Raw genomic sequence first — 21,606 nt, 5'->3', positions numbered from 1 at the left:
ACTCATCCTCTAGCCAGGAATCCATAGCAACCTGTGGGGGGGGGGCACAGTGTGTGTGTGTGTGTGTGTGTATGTGCGCGCACACACGTGCACGTGCGCACTCCTGAGCTGGTTCACAGCCTGAATCTAAGCCATGCCCAGGGCTTCCCCATGAGGAACTTCAGCAGGGAAGGCTACATGAAGTTTCCACACAGACACGCCTCTGAAACAACCACATTCTGCTTTATTGGGTGTTCAGTGGTAATATAACACAGACTTCTTCTTAAGGAATAATAAACACGAGACTTGTATTTTACCATAATTATTTTGCTGTTAAGACAGTGGTTACAAAAAATAAAACAAAAAAATTTAAAAAACAAAAACAAAAGTACCTTTCTGGCTACACACATGATCAGCTTTAGCACTGAAAGGTCCCCCCCTCATGGGTCACAATCACAAGTTCAAGGGTTAAAAACCATCTAGCAGTAAATCCTACATCGATTTAGAGCATCAAGTCACTGCAGTTATTCAGTTCTGAGACACTGTTGACTTATTTTAGCATTTACATGACATTCATTTAACAGACACAGAAAGCGAGCGAGCTGACAGGTAAACATGCTTACACGGACTGCGGGAATCTTCAGGTTTGAAACTGTTCGGTTTGGTTCTGTTATTAAGAAAATGACCTCTAGAACAAGCAAAAGGGCCACGGCCCCGTACAAGAAACAGCAAGAAGACGAGCGAATACTGGAGAGCTGCGAGTGTTTCTCAAAATTCAAACTAACAAAAAAAAATGTTTTCCAACTTGTTCAAATTTCCTCTCTAAGTGCAGGAAGTCAACCAATTTTTAAAAGTGCAATTTACCTTTAAAATAACAAAAATTAACAACAACAAACCAAAACCCCAACCATTAACCCCAAAGGTAAAATGTGTGGACACTGAAAGTATCACTGTTTTCGGAGGCCCTGCATTTTACACAGCAGATTGGATTCATAAAGGCCTGTGGACCTAACACTGCTTACACGGACCTGTAAACACATTTGGAAAGAAATGTGACAGAAGTCAGCAAATACAGGAAGAAGCCAGCTAGTGAGAAGCTGTCACTATGGCAGGAAGAGGAAGGGTGACAGACATGAGGTGACATGATCTCTAAAAGGGTCAAGCACTCAATTTGTGCAGTTTTCTTTCCATGAGATAGTGTTTCCTAAGACAGGGCTTTTCCTCTTGTAAAATAGGCTTAAGTTTAATTATCCCCAAGATTCAAGATTTCTACTCTTATAAGCACTTCCCACATCATGTTAGACCTTCTGAAATAACTGGACAGAAAAAACAATGTTCCCCTTACACACACACACACACATACACACACACACACACACACAGAGAGAGAGAGAGAGAGAGAGAGAGAGAGAGAGAGAGAGAGAGAGAGAGAGAGAGAGAGTCCCAGTGTTCTAGAATCCCCAGACACTTCTGTGAAAAGCCGGGTAGAGCTCAGGGACACTGCCCCAACGTGGTTGGTTCCCCACAGGGACACTGGCCCCAACTTGGGCTCATGTGAGTTTGGGGACTGGATTTACTGGTTCGACCAGAGACTCTGCCACTTCTACAGCCTACTTCTTCCTCATCTTTACAGCACACGTGACTCCTATTCTGGGCCCACACGTGATAATATTGGTGACATAATCCGGGCCATCCTTGTGTCTGGCAAGCCTCAAACTCAGACATCTATCTATTGATGGGAATTGGACAGCACCGATCTTAACAGAAACCAGGATATCACAAAACTATGGTCGTGGGCACAAAGCTAGGGTCCTCTCTGGCTATGTCTGAGCCCAAACTAGAACGCCTGGTTTTAAGAGCAGACTGCGGAGCAAGAGAAAAGAACAAAGCAAAAATCCAACACCCACTCACTCTCCACGCGTGCACGAGAAAAAGCCAGGACAAACAGAAGATGCAGGAAAACGGTGAAGAGAACCCTCAAAAGGTCTAATCTGCCGCAGAAATCTAGGCCAATGAAGAAAGCCTGCCTCTTCTCAACAGCTGACCCGGAAGAGAAAGGGATGGCGATGTAGACAGAGTGGAGCCTCTCCGCAGCGGCGGCAGCCTGCCAGCCTCGGATCAGCTTAACGGTTACATATTTGCATCATTAGGATGTCCAGTTCAAGACCCGTGGATTAATATTGAATCAGGCTTTCAATTTAGTATTAAAAAAAAAACCTCCCCTACTTCCCACCCCTCCCCAGCCCCACAAAGAAAACCCCCTTTTTAAAAACTTTTTAAAAAGAAAAGAAGGCAGCTCAGGGCAATTCACTATATCTTCCCCAGGCAGGAAGGTGCTGACTATAGCTGAGGGTGTGACGGGGCACCCTCGCTGGGATCTGCTTGGTGGCGCATGTCTGCGTGTTAGGTGCAGCTCCGTGTGGGGTGGGTGGCTAGGCTTGGGTGTGTTCATAACTGTGTAGGGACTTGGGTGAGCGAATTCAGAAACTCCAAGGGGAGACCGAGCGTGGGGGCCCAAGAGGAAGCCCCAGGAACTGGCTGCCCACAGCAACTATCACAGGCTCTTTAAAAAAAAAAAAGGAAGGAAGGAAGGAAGTCTCAGAATGTCCTCAGGTGTCCCATCCCCCGACCCCATGTGGCCTGCAGACCAAGGGGCTTTAGCCCAGGCTGGTGATGTTGGCACGGCCGCCAGGGGGCGCCACAATACGCTGAGTGGTGCGGCGGGGAATGTTGTCATCAATCTGAGCACCTAGGGAAAAGATAAAACATGGGTGAGGCTCTTCGGAAATAAAATCATATGGTATGCTCAGGAACATTCCTGGGAAAAGCTGGACCAAGCACCCACAACCCTACCACTTTCCCCAAAACTCACTAAAGTTTCAAACTACCGGAAGTAGTGGGCCTCCCTGTAGGCACATGTCGCACTTGGTGTAAGTGATCTCTTCCTGGGAATGTAAAGTTAGATTCAAGGTTCTAATGAGTATGGCTCTTCTAAGGACCCACGCCCCTCACTAGAGGCGCACAGATGGTCTGGGTTCTGGGTAAAGACTCCTGGATCTGAAGCTCCCAAACCTAAAATGCTCAAACTCTAAAACTACTTAAGCATTGTCATGTGAAAATTCCATACCTGACGTGCTGTGACTAACTGTAGTCAAACTTGGCATATTAAAAATACTGCATGAAATCCCCTTCAAGGCTTTGTGTCAATCTATATGAAACATAGATGCACTGTTTTTAAGATTTTTTTTTTAATTTAAAGTATCTATGAAGGGGGTAGGATCCCTGCACATAACGGCAGTGCCTGAGGAGGTCAGAAGAGGGCCTCCTGGATTTCCTGGAGCTGGAGTGACAGTGATTGCAAGTCACTAGACATGGTTGCTAGGAACAAACTTGGGTCCCCCGCATGATCAGAATTGACTCTGAACTGCTGAACCAGCTGCCCTGTCCACATTGTGTTTGGATTTGGGTCTTGGTCACAAAATATTTCATTATCTACACAACATTTTTTCCAGTTTTAAAAATGCAAGCTAGCTGGTAGCCTGTGCCATGTGTGTGAATAATACGGTGATACACATTGTGACTAATCTCATATTTCAGGGACAAAACTAAGGTTTAAGAGCCTGTCTCTCGAACTAAAACACCTTGAAGTGTCCTGAAACTGGGTAATTCCTCATCCACCATGGGCACATAAGGTATTTTTTTTAATGTATACGAATATTCTATCTACATGTATGCCTGTACACCAGAAGAGATCATCAAATCTCATTATAAATGGGTACGACGGATCAGAAAATGTCCCTTCAGTCTAAAAGGGGTGGCTCACAGGGTGGGAGTCTTAGCATCACATGGCCCCAAAACTGATCTAAAGATTCTGAGATCCAGCTCATCATTTACAGATTCATGTCTGGTGGCTGGAGTGTTTCCCAGTGGGGAGAGAATGAAGCTACTGTTATCTTTCATTTTCTGCAGGCTGGCTCTACAGAGCTTGAATCGACCCAGAACCACCCAGCCCTGTCCGTACCAGACAAGCTGAATCCAGACTGGTGCAGGTTCCGAACAGGTGGTGCCTGCTGCTTCGCAGGGGATGTCTTAGCTGATGAGGCCGGGGTGACCGTCTTGGGTGTCACAGACACCTCGCATACTGGTCCATCATACAGGCCACGAGGGACCCCTCTCAGCTCGGCCAGCTGAAACACACAATCACCCCGCAACCTGTGTCACATTCACAGAGGACATCTTCCCTGCACCCTCCCAGTGTGACGGAAACGCAGCCGATACAGGCCAGTGATTCCTGGGGATTAGCCCCACCTTACGGACAGGTACAATAGGGACAGATTTGCAATCAACCCCTGAAGTTCTAGACTAAAGCTCTCCCTCCCACAGTGGGTCCCCAACAACGGGTTACTCTGCTGGTTTCTTACAATTCTTCCCTATCAGGTCACATCATTTGAACCCTTAAAAAAAAAAAAGGCCCTGGTCCTACTGTGAAGAGGGTCTGATTTTCAACATCAAACTGTCTTTTTAATCTCACTCTTCTTTAATGCCCTTAAAGCTCCACTCCTGTCCACCTCTGTCTCTGAGCACCGTCCGTGTGCTGTGCACCATGCCCTGAACACACTGTATGATTCCCACAGAGCAAGTCTTCCTGGTGTCTCTATCTCCATCCTTTGGCTTAAGAAACTGCTACTTAAACTTCAGAAGCCAAATGGATTCTTCCATAACATCTTCCTCCATGATTCTGCAGCAGTGGCTCCGTCCTCTGGGTCCTTACCCCACACCCGCCATCAAAGCTCTGGTCATCCTTGACTCCTCGACCGGTAGGTTAGGTTTTGGGATGAAAATGTCAAGCTGTCTTTATCTTTCTGTCTCGGTTTTCTGACTCACAGTACTTAACGAATGTCTGTGGCGTTAAACCCAACCCATGATGGTTAAAAGTTAGCGAAATCACTCACCCTGCTCCTTGCCTTGATGCGCTTGTACACAAAGTCAGGGAAGGGCTTCCGGGGGATGTAGCGTCCTGAGCCTTCAGTGACATGAAGCGTGCCGTCCTCCAAGACAATCTTGCCCTGGCTGATGACTACCAGCGGGGAGCCACGACACTCCATGCCTTCAAAGATGTTATACTCAAGAGCCTGTGGATGGGGGAGGACAGTCACCATCAGAGCAAACCCTGTCCCTGCCCCTGGACTGGACTGAATCAGGCTGATTGAAGCTCACTGTTAAAACCCCCGAGACGGAGCCTGTCCTGACTGGCCGCCCAAGGGACACTCCCTTTCTGTCTAGAATACGACTCATCTTACCTACACCTCCAAATCTGAGAGAAAAATAAAGAGGTTAATAATATAGGTAGTATGCACACACTCATGTGGGTGTGCATGTATTTGTGTAAACATTTTACAAATTATAAAGAATATTATTCCAGCTGGGTCTTGTGGGGCAGACCTGTGAACCCAGCTACTCAGGACACTGGAGCAGTGGGTTCACACACAAGCCAGGCCCTGCCTGAGCTACAGAGTGTGTTCAAGGCCGTCTGGGAGATCTAATGGAATGGAGATGTAGTCCGTAATAGAACGAACTTAGTGGTGAACCCTTGGAATGCACAGGGCCCTGGGTTCAGTCCCCAGTACACCAGAAAGAAGGGAAAAGATAAATGGAAGGGGAGGAAAGGAAAAAACTCCTCCCATTAGCCGAGACTGTCCACCAACTCTCCCCCAAGCAGGCAGAATTCCCAAGGCTCGCCTCTGAACAAGTCCAAACTGAATTGCGAAATGAGTTGGCTTTCCCACAGCCTTGCCCAGCTTTCCAGTCTATAAGGAGCTTATGGCTAAACCACAGTCCTCAACCATATAGACTGGTGACAGGTAAAAGACAGCAAGCCTTTGAGGGATTGAGGTTTAATTTCCTAAATGACGTGTTTTGGAGCTCAGTTGCTGTGAGCAAAAACAGTTTGGCGCCCCCTCCTGGGAAACAGGTGGGGTGCTTCCCTGTGCCTTTGTCAAAGCAACAGAAAACAGATGGCTTTGAGATGACACAGAAGGTTCCATAAGTCAGAGCAGTGTCCATGGTTCTCACAGTTCTGGCTCAGCTGAGGCTGCAGGCCTACAGCTCTTTCCACATGACGGCCTACAGGAACAAAGGGCTGCAGCTGGCGGTTAACATGTGGCGCAGACCAGATGTGTGTCTGGGAAAACTCAGGCCAAGAGAAAAACACCAGAGGACCCGAGGGAGGGCAGAGCTACACCAACACCCAGGGCAAAGGCCACCTCTGCTTCTGCAGTGGCTGGAGAGTAGAGAAAGGACACAGTGGCTTAGCAGCACGTGGGAAAGTCACACTGCTCGGTAGCGCCAGTGACTGCTCTCAGCACCGTGCGGAGACTCCACAGAGAAACAGCAACCCTGCCTTAAACACAAGCAGAGAGGCGTGGCTACAGGCGAGAGGCTCTACACGTGGATTCCAAGATTCTGGGGGATATGTCTCACAGCTGCCCCCTGAGCAGGATGCTTGTCCTTGAAATCAGAGTTGGCTGTGTAAGCACAGTAGCATAGGGGAAGCCAGATTCTCCAGGGGGTACCCGGGGTTCACCAGCACTGAAATGCCACACGCAGCATTCTCGGCTCAAGGCTGTCTGACCCACACAGGCAGTGGGATTTAAACCCCAAGCCTGCACGAGTGCCAGCTTCTAGTTGAGAACCTCAGGGACGTCTTCCCTACCCCCATCCTCAATGCTAAAGCAGAAGCATGGTGAGTTTTTCACACCACCTCCCCAAGGGCAGACCCACATCTCCTGGATCACATGTGAAGGCCATGCCAGTTCCCAACTACAATCCTCACGGCATGCAAACTAAAGATACATCTCACAGTCGGTTTCGTCCTATAGAAGGCAAAAGACGGGCATTGAGTAGCAGTGGTCTACGTCACTTAATCCCTGACTTAGAACTTGGGTTTCCTCGTGTGCCATTCTCCCAAGGCATATGTGAAAACAGTGACGCAAAAGGGATCTTTGTGTGTAGACCATGTCGAGAGAATCTTGTATCATCTGAAGTGGCCTTGGGAAGGGTGTAAGTGACGTCTAAGATGAAGGTGACATCTGCCTCTCCCTATCACTTCCTAATTAATGGCCCATCTCCAGACAGACACAGCCCTGGCCATGGACCCTTCCGGCCCAGCCCTGCCATTCCTCAGTGAAGTGACCTTAGATACTTCTCCCACATGCCCAACCTATGAAAGCGTAAGTGACACAAAGGCATCCAGCCTCCGAGCCACTGCTGCTGCACCCTGCACTTCGTCCCCACAAGCACAAGTCCCTGGTACCTGAGGTACCTTGGTCACCTGGGACTAGTGACTGAGGAAGGAACTGATGTGAAGGCTTTTGGAGCCATCCCCTCTCCCTTTAAAATATGGCAGGAAGTAGGGCCAGGACCCTTGAATACAGTTCCTCATGCTGTGGTGATCCCCAACCCTAAAATTATTTTCATTGCGCCTTCATAACTATAATTTACCACTGTTATGAATCACAATGTAAACATCTGTTTTTCTGATGGTCTCAGGGGACCCTTGTGAAGGGGGTCCTTGGACCCCACATAGGGGTTAAGCCCGACAGGTTGAGAAGCTCGTCTCTGAGTGATTTAAAGCTGACGTGTTCAAGTATGGGACTACAGATCTGCGCCTCCACTAGGCATGGACATTTTTAACATCACGTGATTTCCCAAAACTTACGGAGCAAGTTGGAGGCATAGCAATAGGGTTATGGATAAGTTAGACGTTCTACACTGAAGCCAGACCTGGAGTCTCTCGTCTGTACCTCAGCAGAGGAGTGACACCACACAGGCACGCTTAGTGCCCGCCCCTGAAGCGGGAGGAGGCAATGAGGTGTGGGGAAGGGCCACAGTTCTCCAAAATCATCAGATACTGCCCAAGAAAGGCTTAGATAACAATGCCAGTCAGCAGCAACTGTCCTCCCAAACCTCCATTCCTTCCTGCTCTCTTCTAGGCAGAGAGGTCCCAATGGCAGCTCCCAGGCCTGTGTCTTTAAAGAGTCTTGGCAGCCCCTTTTGTCCCCTCTGGAGAGGGGACGCCACTAAAGAGGGACAGCACTCTCCACCCCACCCAGCTATGACGCCGCACATGCGTACGCAGCCTGGTTGGGGGAAGAATGCTGAAAAATTAGGGCTTCTAACTCTGGCTCAACCGCAAGATCACTATGTAGCATTAGACTGGTCGTGAAGCTCTCTGCACCTCTGGATTATTTATCTTCCCTCTTGGGATAATCACACCAGGCCCTTTAGTGAGAAGGTCAAATGAAAAGGCTGGGACCGCGAAATGATACACACATGCCCGGAAAGGGCCACCCTGAGGATGTTACTGAGGATCCCAAGATGGATGATACATGTTTAGACTTGGCACTAAGGTTTTGCTGAACCAGCAAGGCAAGATCAGCCATAAACATGGAATCCAGCAGCCTCCCCATGAAGCACCCACCATATCGGTACCCACAGGGGCCAAAGAGGCTGGCACTGAACCCAGCATGCCCTACCCAAACCCTTCTGCTCAAGAGAGCGGACTTAGGCTGGCAGAAGGCCCAAGCTCATCCTGGAAATGCCTGGACCTGCCTACGTGGTTGTGGCCCTTGGGGCCAACTGTCATTACAGTTTCAGGCCCACTGAGAAGAACAGCAGGAATTGTGCTCCCTGTGGCGCCTGCTGGTCACTTAGAACTTTATTCAGAAACCCACTGTACTCATTAGGAACTCACTTCCATGTCCTGCTCCAAGTGGGACACAATGACAACCTCCACACCCCAGGCTTGGGGAATGCATGGGAGAGGGGACAGAGTGTAGGAGCCAAAGGACCAGGAGGGCTGCTGTGAGATAGTATTTTCTGGCAGGAAGATCGAAGCCATGGACTCACAACGATAAGGTTGTCTGCCCAAGATCACACGAAACCCTGAGAAATTCTGAATCAAAATGCCTATGATTCCCAGCTCTACTGAACCTGTACTTTCCTTATCTGCCTTCTTATGGAAGGAGTGGACAGAATCCCATTAAAAGATGGTTCTGGGGACTGGAGAGTTAAATCGGAGGTTAAGAGCACTTGCTGTTATCACAAGAGACTGAAGTTCAGGTCCCAGCACCCACACTGGGTAACTCCAGTTCCAGGGATCTGATGCCCTCTTCTGGCTTCTGCAGGCACTGCAAGCGTGTAGCACACAGATACTTTCAGGAGTGCACACTTATGCCTCCCGCCCCCACAACCCCCAAAAATAACCCTCAATGTTTGACTATTGTTAAAGAGTCCATGTTACTTTGGAACTCAGTGTTGTAAGAACTGTCTCTTGCTCATATAGCTAAAGCTAAATAAAATACCAAGATTAGGAGAAAAAAAGATTTGAGTAAGGTACTGGCATGGAATCCTTTACTTTGCTTAGTGGCTTGTATCTGTAATCTCAGCAGTAGGGAGGCTGAGGCAGGAGGATAGTGAGTTTGAGGTCATCTTGGTATACGTCATGAGACCCTGTCTCCAAAAACAGAATATAAACACTCTGTCCAAGGTTCTTCTCTTATCCCCTTGGTGTTTTGTATGTTTAATGCTATCTGAGGAGCTGCTGGTATCTGATACTTCAGCTTTCTACTCATTAAATTCACAAACTCGTAGAACATCCAAGCCTCACTGAACCCCTGCTTCTCAGTTGAAATGCCAGGATCCTAATGGCATGTCCCCAAGCTCTGTGACCAAGAGCTTTCCCCAAATTCTTCAGTTCTTAAACTGTGACCTAATGCCTGGATTATTTCTTTCATGAAAGGAGAAGGCAAATTCTTTTAGGATGAGAAGTACAGCTATCAATCAAACCGACCTACGGCCTGAGAAAAGGGTGACAAGAAAATGGACGCGCCCAGTGGCCACCTCAGAAGTAGATATTTGACAGTTCTATCTATGTCCCTTTCAAGTGAGCCCACCACAAGAGGTACTGCCCAAACCATAGCAATGGGATAGCACTGGATTCTAGAAGCTTCTGGGGTTCTAATGTCATTCTAGGGACTCCAAAAGTCTAAGGTCAGGGACCATTGCCCTCTGAAACATGGCCAAGAGTTACAGTCTCATGAACCTCAATTAAAAAAGTGAGAGTGTTGGTCTGGTCCTTGGAAGACTGAAGTTTCAGTTTCCTACAGAATCCTGGGACTGGCCCTGTCGGTACCTGTAGCACACATGTCTACCCACGATGAGCAAGCCTTACACTGTTGTGCGTCTTGGCAGAGATAGTCTTCACACTATCAGGGTCCCAGATGACCAAGTCTGCGTCAGATCCCACTGCGATGCGACCTTTCCGGGGGTAAAGGTTGAAGACTTTGGCAGCATTGGTGCTAGTCACAGCCACAAACTGGTTCTCATCCATCTTCCCGGTGACCTGTGGGGCACAGAGCACACACACGTGTCATGCAAACGCGCGCATGCGCACACACGGCAGGGGAGTGGTCAGAAAGCTGAGGATGGAACAGGTTCGACAATAAGGGAGCACACGTTGACAGGCAATGCACTCTGGGATTTCCCTTTCAACAAAGGTAGGCAGAGGTTTGGGCTTCTAGTCAATGAGTCTCAGGCCAGCCTGGCTTTCCGAGACGTAAAGTAAGGACCAATCATTTCCTGAAGTCCTTCCCTTCCAAACCAACTCTAAACACAGGAAAACAAAGAAATGAGTGTGCATTAAGAGAAAGAAAAAATTTAAATGGCCAAAAGGCATATTTAAAAAAAGTTCATTCCAATCAGCAAAGAAATTGAATATCAAGTAAGAAAGACAAAATTTACCCAAATTAGTTGTGCTTTGGGCTTCTGCTCTTAAAATCCACTGAGGAGTGCCATACACCATGTCAAGTGTCATGATCTTTGCAGAAGGGATTTTAACAATATCTATTTACAGTCTTTAACAGACTCCCTTTGACCTAGCAATGTTATTTCTAGAAACTTCTTGTAAAAAGATGTACCCAAGGATATGTCTTCATAGATATTCATCTCAGTTAAAAAAATAGAAACATATAAATTTTTAGTCAAAGAATTAAAATGACTATTTGGTATTAGGAGAAAAGAGAACCATTTACTATTTTAAAAAAATCAAGCTTTTTACTGGGTGTGGTGGTCATGCCTTTCATGTCAGCACTAGGGAGGCAAAGGAAGGTGGATCTCTGTGAGGTGGAGGCCAGCCTGGTCTATATTTCTAGCTTTAGGCCAACCAAGGCCACGCAGTGAGAACCTGTCTCAGGGAAACAAACAAGCAAGAAGACTAAAAATAAGTGATGACAGTTTCAGGACACATTTAGAATCCTTTTAACAGGCCTGTGAGGTAGTCTGTGTGACGCTAATGTTACCTGAAGGGCGACACATGTACTCATATGTGCTCGCAAAAACTGAAGACATGCCCCAAAATGTTCGCTGTAGCAAACCGCTGACACAAGATGATTTTTTATTCATATATTTTATTCATATAATCTAAAGAATTCACTAAGAATCAGAACATCTGTTACTACATTTTAAAGCATTAAAGTGAAAAAGCTTCCCAACTCCCAAAGTCAGTATCTGCCCCAAAGGGATCAAACAGAAGCCTGTGGTGGGTACAAATACTGAGCTCTGGAAGTCTTCCAACACATTCCCAACAAAGTGGAGTCAAAGACTGGGAAGATCACCAGGGACCGAGGAAGCTATTTCCTCATTGAAACAGGACTTACGTGTAATATTTAGAATGAAATGAGCTATTAGGAATTGTCTTGGAGAAATACCATCTCACAATGTTCAAGTTTCTAGAATGTTCTCAAATGGTCAACATTAGCCCACACCCAAGAAGACAGGGGCATGCCTGGGCCAGTCATGAGGGAAGCCATCAGGCCTTACCACGGCTTTGTCCCAGATGACAGACATTCGCTCCTCTGTGCCATTGGTGCCCTCAGGAATCAGGGTGAAGTTGTCCTTCCCCACAGCCTTCTGAGCAGTGTTGAAGGTACAGTGGGCACTGCCAGTGACCTGCAGATCTCCACTGGAAGGAAAAACAGGACATGAGGCTTCCTGACAGTGCAAGGCACCTCAGTCTGTCTGGAAAGATACTTCACAAGTGATGTCCCACCAACCATGCTGGCATCCTTCTGAAACCTCCTTCAGACCCTTTAACTGGCTATCAGAATGACCCAGATTCCTATTAGGAATTTCCACCCAAGACAGTGACAGATTAATTCTTTGTTCTCATTTACTAGCCCCAACTCTGGTCAATAAGGGTCTATTCTTAAGTCTGTCCCCTACCACCATGTTGTCATCTACTGGGTCCTTTTGGCCTGAGGAGATCCAGAGTGTAGGTGTGAACAAGTCACCAGTACTCACCAGGACAGCAAGGAGTTGAGAAAGTCTGGAGTGGTTGGGTCGGGGCTCAAGGGTGGGGAGGTGACAAAAGCAGCAGCCTTGGCCCAGTTCTTACTCCAATAATGAGAACCATCAGTCCCCAAGCTGGCAGTGATGGGCTCACCATACACCACAGTACCTGAGAAACAGAACACAGTGGTTCAGTCTGACACCCCAAGAACAAGAGACCACTCGGAGCAGACATGACTGCATGCTCGGCACTGCAGAATGCTCTCTGTGCTCCTTCTCTGGGGATACGGCCTCCTCCCACAGGTGATGACACCAAGCCAGTACCCTAGGCAGCCAAGGCCACCCAGTTAGCACACACTGAGATGTCCTGCTCTGTGGATCCAACCCTCTCTACTGAGGCAATCATAAACACTATACATGCCGTACACCACTGATATCCAGGTCAGATGGTTTCCAACACCCAGGTCTCAGAACTACCTAGAATCTTTTATGGATGCTGAGTGGATTTAACCTTACAACGCAGAAGCTGTCCTCCTTGCTCATCCCTGACAGCCCTCTCCTCCACACCCTTGGCCATGTCTACGTCCAGCTATAGAACCAAAGTCATAAATGAAACCATGAATAAATAGTGTGAGAATCTTCTAGAGATGCCCAGACACCTAACTGGCCACACGAGGGCCATCAATGGCAGCCATCAGAGCCACAGCCCACTTCATGAGAATCTACAGTAAGGCCCCTGGGGTTTCGGAGTCTCCAGAAGCCTGGCCTAACTTCATTCACTAACCAGGAAAGAATGTACGCTCCCTTGATGTCCAAATGGTATCGTCTCTGTTCCTTCATAGGAGGCCAGACAGCCGGGGCCCCTAACACTGCCTAATGGGCATCCTTGCATCTCTTAAATACCTTCTTCCCTTGGCAGGTTCACGCTTGCTTCCTCAGCGCCATCCACGCTCTGTGACACCCATGGAGTGTGTACTCTCCATCTTCACGGAACACTCTCCAAATACTATTCTCTTCCACAATCCTTCTAAGAACCTCTTACGTCATGTCTTCCATGTTTAAACAAACGACAACAACAACAACAACAAAACCTTCTCCCCAAACTTCACCTATGTCCCTCATGGTTCAAAGACAGACTCTTCTTAGCTGAGTCTGGCCTTGAACCCACTGTGTATGCGGCAGAGGACGACCTTGAACTTCTTATCCTTCTGTCTAGACTGGAGAGGGGCGCTGAGATTACAGCCTCCCCTTTAATGGCTCAGGCACCACCTCTCCCCTAAGTATTGCATCCTACACCCAAGTAATCACCCACTTCAAACTGTTGGACTCTTGACGGTGACACCTCATCATCATTTTTCTGCCTGCACACAGTAGGCACTCAACATACCTAATGACCACTTTTCTGCCTGCACACAGTAGGCACTTAGCAAATGTGTGCCGAGCCAACTTGGTGCTCTAGCGTTTTACTAACTCAAGGCCCGAACGCTGGGACTTGCTCTCAGGTTACCCAGCTCCATCTGCCTCTCCTCTCATAACCCAGACACATGACCCTCAACGCCAAACCCTTCTCAGTCAGGAATGTGTCTCCCTCTCTCTCCACGGTCCTCGCAGAGGCTTATCACTGGATAATATTCCACAACACCCTCTTTGCCCAGACACTCAAAACTGGCTCCAGGGAGCTGCCCCCTCCTGCCTCAGGAATGTCACAGAGAAGTGGCTGTTCAGTTGGAGGGTGTTGGGAGGCCACAAGCACAGCTGCCTCCCATCCACACTCAGTTAACAGTCTCCAGGCAGGAGGGTGGCTTCTAGAACTGAGGGCAAGCATGCCCAGAAGCAGACCCCTGGAAGAAAGAGCCAGGAGAGGGACCCAACATTCCTGACCTACAGGAACTCTGCCAACAGACGCTTGTACAAGCCCACCGGACACATACCCCCAAATGGAAAAGGACCCCAGAAAGCTAAGGTCAGCTGTTAGCTGCTCCTCAGCCCCACTGCGAGATGCAGTAGCTGAGCATGGGCAGCAGTGGCTCTCATAGGAACTTCAGCAGATCTGATGAAATCTAAACCCCAATCCGGCCAAGTCTGCGAGCCCTGCTGTCCACTACCCACCTCCACATAAATGACCCACAGCCCTCAGGATATGCACGTTCTGTCACCATAAAGAAATCAGAACAGCAGTGGTGCTCTGAGGAGAAAACAACAGCTCAGCTGTCTGCAAAAAACACATTCCCAGGACGCTCTGGAATCTGCCATCCTCTGCCCTGTTACTGAGTCTGCACCTCCACCCTGGCTTTGGGAACATGACTGGGGGAGGCTGGTACTAATAGCAGATGGGAATGTTCATCCAAGGCTGGGGTGACAAGGGGCTGGGTGCTGGGCCTTCTGCTACTCTAGTATAAGCCTTATATGACAGTGAACTCAGCCTTCCGCCCCTGGAAACCTCAGGATGGCTCAGAGCTTCCAAGATCACTGGGGACACATAATCTCTTCCTTAGACCATCAGAGTGAGGACTCCTGGCCAACCCAAGATGGAATCATGCAGAAACCTGGGGAGAGGGACTCACAGAATTTTTTAAATTTTTCTTTATGTGTGCTTGTGTATGAATATGCAGACGTGAGTGTGTGTGCCAGCAGAAGCTAGAAGAAGGCCTTAGATACCCATGAGGTGGGGTTCAAGTGTGCAGCCTGGGAGTCCAGTGTGGGTGCTGGAAACTGAACTGTCTGGTCTTTTGCAAAAGCAAGAGTTCTTAACTGATGATCCATGTCTCCAGCTCCTGCTTTGCCCCAATCAAACCCCCTGAGGGAGTTAGAGGTCCTTACCCGTCTTTATGCTCCACAAACTAGGGTAGGACCCATCGTAATATCTAAGACCTCCACCTTCGGGGAGTGTGGTTCACACACTGCTCTCCACCAGCCCAGCTCAGTGGCCCAGAGCCTTGCCATCGGCTCCTCTCCCTGCCCTATAACCCTGTGCTGGAGGAAGCCATGGACTGGCCTCCAGAGCTCAGTCAGACCACAGACACCAGTGAGCTGCTGTGGGCCAGCAATCATTACCACTAATAATAATGAACAGCTTAATTGGTTTTCTTATGCTTCTCTAAATACACTGCTGATGCTTTCTTGGCTGCCGCTGTGGTTTCATGATTCTCTTCTGCAGGGAAAGTATAAACTGAAGGATGTGACCCCAAGCCGGGCTCTGGCAGGCGCACTAGTCAGGCCAGGAATGCAGGGGACGGGCGGGTGATGTTTATTCACAATCAGCCCCGGGTTGTGAATAACTGCAAGCTGGGGTTTGAAAGTGTTTGACAGCTCCAGGCTCCGACAGTTTGTCATTTCCCATGAACGAGAAGCAGGACAAATCCAAAGCAAGAACAATGGAAACCACGTGTAGGGAGCTTAAAGCTCAGCCACAGAAGCGCAGGGAAATGAGGCTCGGTGGAAAGACAGACCCACACCACTCTGCATTTCTACTGGAGTGCTCAGGCTGCAGCCCCAACTGCCTGCAGGCTATGCAATGAGGTTCTGATAGCAAGGATGGTTCATTTCTAAAGCAACCAATCGTGTGTGTGTGTGTGTGTGTGTGTGTGTGTGTGTGTGTGTGTGTGTGTGTGTGTGTGTGTGTGATGTTGTAGGAGATGCACATGGGTTGCGGAGTTGCACACATAGAAGACACTGTATCTCATTAGCCTGGAACTCTCTAAGTAAGCTAGCCTGGCTGGCCAATGAGCCCCAGAGATCTGCCTCCCCAACACTTGAATCACAGGCATGCACCATCACACCCAGTTTCTTTACATGGATTCTGGGAGACAAATCCAGGTTCCTGTGCTTGTTTGCTGACCCTATCTCCCTAACCATGGTTTTTTTTGGGGGGGTCAGTACCATGCTAATATGTATGCCAGGCTGACCTTGAACTAGCAGTCCTATTTATGCCTCTTTTAGTTTAGTCTTAAGAATTATTCCTCATCGTCTTATGATTACAGACTTCTCATGATATGAATCCCTATCGATGTGCTGGGATCATAGGCATATTACCATCCTTTGGGACAATAAACAAAACATTCAGGATAAGTTTTCTTAAGTTCCTAGAATTGATTCTCTAATCTGAGGTAATTCAGGGGCACTAATAATTATTCTTAGAGTAAAGTCCATGCCACTGGGGGCCCTAAGTCAAATACGTCTACGAGGCAAGGCTGAGATGTTGTATTTGATGCTATAGACCATTTTATAAGAATTAACAGACAAAATGACACTGGTTGGTTGCCTCTACAGGTGCTGGACAAAATGATTGGGAAGAAAAAAATGAATTTATGAATTCAAATTCCCAGGTAAGGAACCACTCTTCTCTCTACCCTAAAAGAGCTCACATATCTTACAGACACAGAACACAGGTGGCTGAAAGTCAAACCCAGGATGTTATCCTACTTGGCTGAAATTACAATGCAATCTGAATTCCCCACTTCAAAAGGAAGTGTTCTGTCTCCATACAGCCTTCAGATATGAATGATGCCATCCCCTATGTCTCCAGCCTGCTGGCCTTCTCTGATGATTTCACACTCCAGCTTCACTATGGCATGAGCCAATGCCTTGAAATAAATCCACCTCTGTCTTCCTGTCTCCTCCCCCATCCTCCAGTGGGCTGTTTCTCTAAGGGACTCTGCTATGAGTTTGTGACATTCACAATCCAACCCACCAGCCACCCTCAGTCTCAAGTCTGGTTCAAGATTACCTTGTGGTAAATCAGCTTAACCCTAAGGACTCATCCCCAAGGTGAAGTTGTCTTCGTCACTCACATGACCAGAGATTTTAATGATGTGGCCTTCTCTGTTGGCCTACAGGTCAAGAGAAGTCTTGTCTTGGATTTAGCGTCCCTCAACAGCCATGACTATTTGAATGTGTCTGTCCCTTGGTTCTCAGGATACATAAGGAGGGGCGAGAAGGGTGCCCATGGGGTGACAGCAGAAGATACTACACAAAGGTTACCATTCCCTCAGGAAGGTATCTGCAGCCACCCACACATCCTCACATGAACAAAAGGCAGCCAGAAGGAGAAGTCCCACCCTGGACACTCAGGGCAAACAGACAGCAGGGATCTGGAATCATGGCTGCTTCTCCCCAGAGGCTGGATGACATGTTCAGTTTCTGCGTTTCAATTTCTCTTCTGTGATATGAATCAACCACTGTCTAAATTCTTCTTAAGAATGAAACTCAAGCCAGGACTTGATGGTACAGCTATAATCCCAGCTACAGGAGGTTTACAAATTCATGGCCAACCTGAGCAACACAGTGAGACCTTGCCCCCAATACAAAGCAAGGTAAGATACCATGATAGAGTTCAGAGAAAGGACACTTGCCCAACATGTACAAGGCCCTAGGTTCAAATCCCAGGAATGCAGAAAAATAAAATAGAAAGTGAAAAAGACAAGAAAAAATTAAAATGTGGATAATGTATTCCAGTCCCGGTGTGTTTCATTTCTCTCTCTGCACTATGAGGTTGGTAAAGGGGTTTCCTGATAAATGGGACAGAATAATGGTGGCCACAGGTCACTCAGAAAAGGCATGCAGCTATAACCCTCACTGGCATTTCACCCCATAGTCTCATATTCATCTCATTTCTCTATTTTCCCAAACACCTCCCATCTTGGACACAGGGGCAGAGGTTCTGCGGGTAGGCAGGTTTATGGCACATGGAGAGAGGGGCCTGTCAATGTGTGATAACTTTCTGCTCCTGCCTCACCCTCTCTCCTCAGATGCTGGGGGTCAGGACCACTTTTGGCACCTGGCACTGAGGTCTGAAGTATCACACGGGGAAAGCACATGAATATATTCATCTTGGCTTGTTGAACACATTCCCAGTTCCACCAGCATTCCATCCCTCAGTGGCAAGGGTGTCTGGATGCTGGACACATCCATACTCTCACTATCTCCTTTAAACACAAGCAACCCTCTGTGAGAAGAGTCGCTATCACAGCTGTCCCTTTGCAAGTGAGAAACTGTCCCTTTGCAAGTGAGAAGCATCATGAAGTAGGGTCTGATCCTGAACAGTGTTAATAACAGGGAATGAACCCTAACACAGTCTGCTACTGTTTCCTTCTTGGTTGTTCAAGACTATTTCTTTCCTGTTACCCAGGCCTATGCTGAGGGTTAGGCTCCAGTCTCGGCCTGAACTAAGCCCCAACCCCATACAGACCACAAGAATTTCCTCTATTAAAACAACCCCCAGGAGGGAAGCTGAGTTGGTCAAACATTAACGTGGAGCTTTGGAGCCTGAAGTTAAATGCCCAGTCGTCAAGCCCAGCTCCGCTCTGCCAAGGTGAGCCCATGATGCTTTGCACTTCGGACAGGAAGGCCACAATACATGTTGGCCGTACCTTATTTCTTATTATCATATGGGTGCAGAATAACCAGTGCAGAGTACACAAAATTAGCTGCCCGCCACGTTTCCCCTTTTCAGAAACACCACCCGCTGTGCCCCCGCTACATGGAAGCAGCGGCACCAAGAAGGGTATTTGCTGTTAAGGCTGAACACCCAGTCACCTTACAAGTGAGTCTGGGTGACGAAAGACCACAGACTCAGTAATCACTTATAGGCTCTCTTAAAAAAATAACTCAAGGCCAATGCTGACCAAATTCTAGATGCTTTTTTTCAACAGGGAATAGTGGTACACACCTGTAATTCCAGCAGTCAGGAGGTGGAGGCAGGAGGATCAGAAATTCATGGTCATCCAATGCTACACAGTGAGTTCCAGGCCAGCCTGGACTATATCTGGATGATACTGCTACTGCCACTACTATTATTACTAAATAAAAGGCAATTTCTCCAAACAGCCAGGAGAGGGCAGGCTCTCAAAAACTCATAGCCTAGCAACTAGTCAAATTGGGTCCCAGAAATCATAGCGCTGGTCTGGAAGCCATTTGGGGGACCAGCTAACTGAGTAGCCATAAACAATTTCTTCTGGAGCTTGTACCAAGTCACTCACCAGTGAAAACATCCCACAGCCCTTAATGGTCCACGTGGATCATACAACGAAGAACGGCTGTCCAGGCCAAACCACACAGACAAAGCCAGAGAGGTGGGAGGGAAGCATCAGAGAGGAGGGGGGGAAGCAGATAAATGGAGATACATAAGCTGGAAAGATACACAAGAAGGTTGCAGAGACAGAAGGAGGAGAAGAATCCCTTGGCAACGTTCGCTTCAGATCGGGCTAAGGTTGCCACCAAAGTCAGTGCTCCGGTTTCCAGCTCTATATGCTGAGTTAGCTCCTGAACAGGAGACGCGCAGTGTGGCTAGCCAAACTCACGTAGCCCAGCAGGTGATAAAGGAGCTGCTTATTCATAATGTACAAGGTGCTCCGTGGAACATCCCTGCGGGAAAGTGCTGGAAGCTACACTTGGTGAATTAGTTTCCAGGGCTAGGCTCCGGAGAGCCAGCTTCAGGCAGAAGGCACCCACAGTGTGTGGGCAGGGGGTAACTTGGGGTGAGTAAGCATGTGTCCCACACAAGGCTCCTTCTGTCCTCCAGTAGAAATCCCCACCCAAGATGGAGGGAAGACACACTCTGCCCAATGGCGTCTCCCAGAGGGGTTCTGTAGCCAGTGGAAAGTGATGTAACCTGTGTGTATAACTAGTTTGTTTACACAGAACACTTATAGAGAGGGAGTTACCTGCCCACATGGCCTTGGCTTTAAATAGATACAAGCAAGGCCGCGGACGTGGAACAAAGGGAGGAAACTGGAGCTCCCTGCAATTAGGTTAGTGCTGGAACGTGATAGAAGTGGACCAGTTGGCATGAGGGTCGGAAAGAGGCTCCTCAGTGAGCAGGCTCCTTCCTTCCACCTGCCCACAGCTTGTCCAAAAGGCCCACACGGCTCACCCTTCTTCCGTGCTTGGGCGATGACGTCAGCCGCGCTCTTGCTCATCACTTTGGTGACATACAGGGGGCAGTTGGTCTGATTGGCAATGGTGATGGAGCGGTTAACAGCTTCAGCCTCGACCTAGGGGAGGGCAGACAAGCATGAAAACCCGGCCCACCCTCAGGCCCACCTTCGTCCTCATCCACCAGCAGAGACAGATGGGTCCCCCAAGATGCTTTCCCAGATGGCACCCAGAACATAGATCCTCACGCCCCACCTGGACCCACACTAGTGACTCTGGAACAGAACCTAGCCAAGTGGGTTGTAACCATCATGTGTGATCACTGGCAGGAAACAAGACATTCTGAAGAGATACTTGTGTCACTCCCTTTAGTTATCAAACTACTGAAACAATGGCCCCTAAGAAATTAGAATTTCCTGAGGAGAATTTCACGATGGAGAAGGAAGCCCTGAGGCTGGGAGCCTGCCAGAAGAGGACTTGTCTCCAGGAAAGACAGTTCATTCAGCTCTGGCTTGACAGAACACCTTTCAGGGCAGCCAAAGCCAAGATAACGATGGGTGGGAGGGACCACGCCATGATCCGGACTGCCTGGCCACACACACTTCTTGCCTTCTAATTTAAAAGCTGTTATTGCTTTATTCTTTTTAACTATGTGTCCATCTGTGTGTGGGTCTATGCACATGAGTCTAGTGCCCATAGAGGCTAGAGGCTTTGGATCTACCCAAAGTACTGGCAGTTGTGAGCTGCCTGACGTGGGTGCTGAGACCCAAATTCAGGTCCTTTGTAAAACCAATGTGAATTCTTTCGTACTCTTAGCCAATGAGCCATATCTCCAGGCCATTAAAGTTCCAGGTTGGCCAGAACTCCTGATCCTGCCTCCTTGCCTCTTCAACACAGCCCACCAAGTGTGCCACTATGACCAGCAGCCTGCTGTTTAAACCCAAACTATGTGACAGGCCTCTGAAGACCAGCTTACGTATCTCTCTGTTCCTCTTCCTAATGTGACTACACTGAACCAACTCCTTTCTCTACTGTTTGCCAATGGCTTATTTCTATAATTTGCCTATTGAGGACAGATGGTCAAACCAAGCTTGTTAGGACTGCCAGCACCCAGATGTTGCCCCTAACCCTGGCAACAATTTCACTTGCTCACGTTTGAGAAGCACCATACATTCACAGACCCTGGCTTATCTCAGTGTGGCTATTCATTCTGCTCTCACTGTCCTGAGTAAGGACATTCGATGTTTGTGACTCTGGAGGACTGTTGTCTGCCAGATACTTGTGAGCCCGGCCAGCCTCACCCACAAAACAAAACAAGCTTCATGGAGCTCCAGGATGAAGCAGGCAGCAGAATGCTCTCCCAGAGCATGACTGGTCAGTCACAGCCTGGTACTGCCTCCAGCAGAGATG

General features: G+C 48.3%; 1 protein-coding gene across 3 annotated transcripts in view; it reads right to left on the bottom strand.

Annotated features, from left to right (window-relative positions):
* Positions 1 to 203: 203 nt before the first annotated feature.
* Positions 204 to 21,606, bottom strand: part of Dpysl2 (dihydropyrimidinase like 2) — a 100,250-nt gene continuing 78,847 nt past the window's right edge. For all 3 annotated transcript variants that reach the window (XM_005075236.4, XM_005075237.4, XM_040740621.1), the window contains exons 8-14: positions 20,195 to 20,315; positions 12,337 to 12,493; positions 11,857 to 11,998; positions 10,211 to 10,381; positions 4,932 to 5,111; positions 4,001 to 4,166; positions 204 to 2,728 (exon numbers count right to left, since the gene is read on the bottom strand). In XM_005075236.4, coding sequence (XP_005075293.1) covers positions 2,637 to 2,728; positions 4,001 to 4,166; positions 4,932 to 5,111; positions 10,211 to 10,381; positions 11,857 to 11,998; positions 12,337 to 12,493; positions 20,195 to 20,315 — 1,029 coding nt within the window. In that variant the 3' untranslated portion in view covers positions 204 to 2,636. The remainder of the gene's footprint in view (positions 2,729 to 4,000; positions 4,167 to 4,931; positions 5,112 to 10,210; positions 10,382 to 11,856; positions 11,999 to 12,336; positions 12,494 to 20,194; positions 20,316 to 21,606) is intronic.

The sequence above is a fragment of the Mesocricetus auratus genome, unplaced genomic scaffold (genome assembly GCF_017639785.1).
Source record: "Mesocricetus auratus isolate SY011 unplaced genomic scaffold, BCM_Maur_2.0 Super-Scaffold_100707, whole genome shotgun sequence".
NCBI lineage: Eukaryota > Metazoa > Chordata > Mammalia > Rodentia > Cricetidae > Mesocricetus > Mesocricetus auratus.
This window is presented reverse-complemented; position numbering and strand designations above follow the sequence as displayed.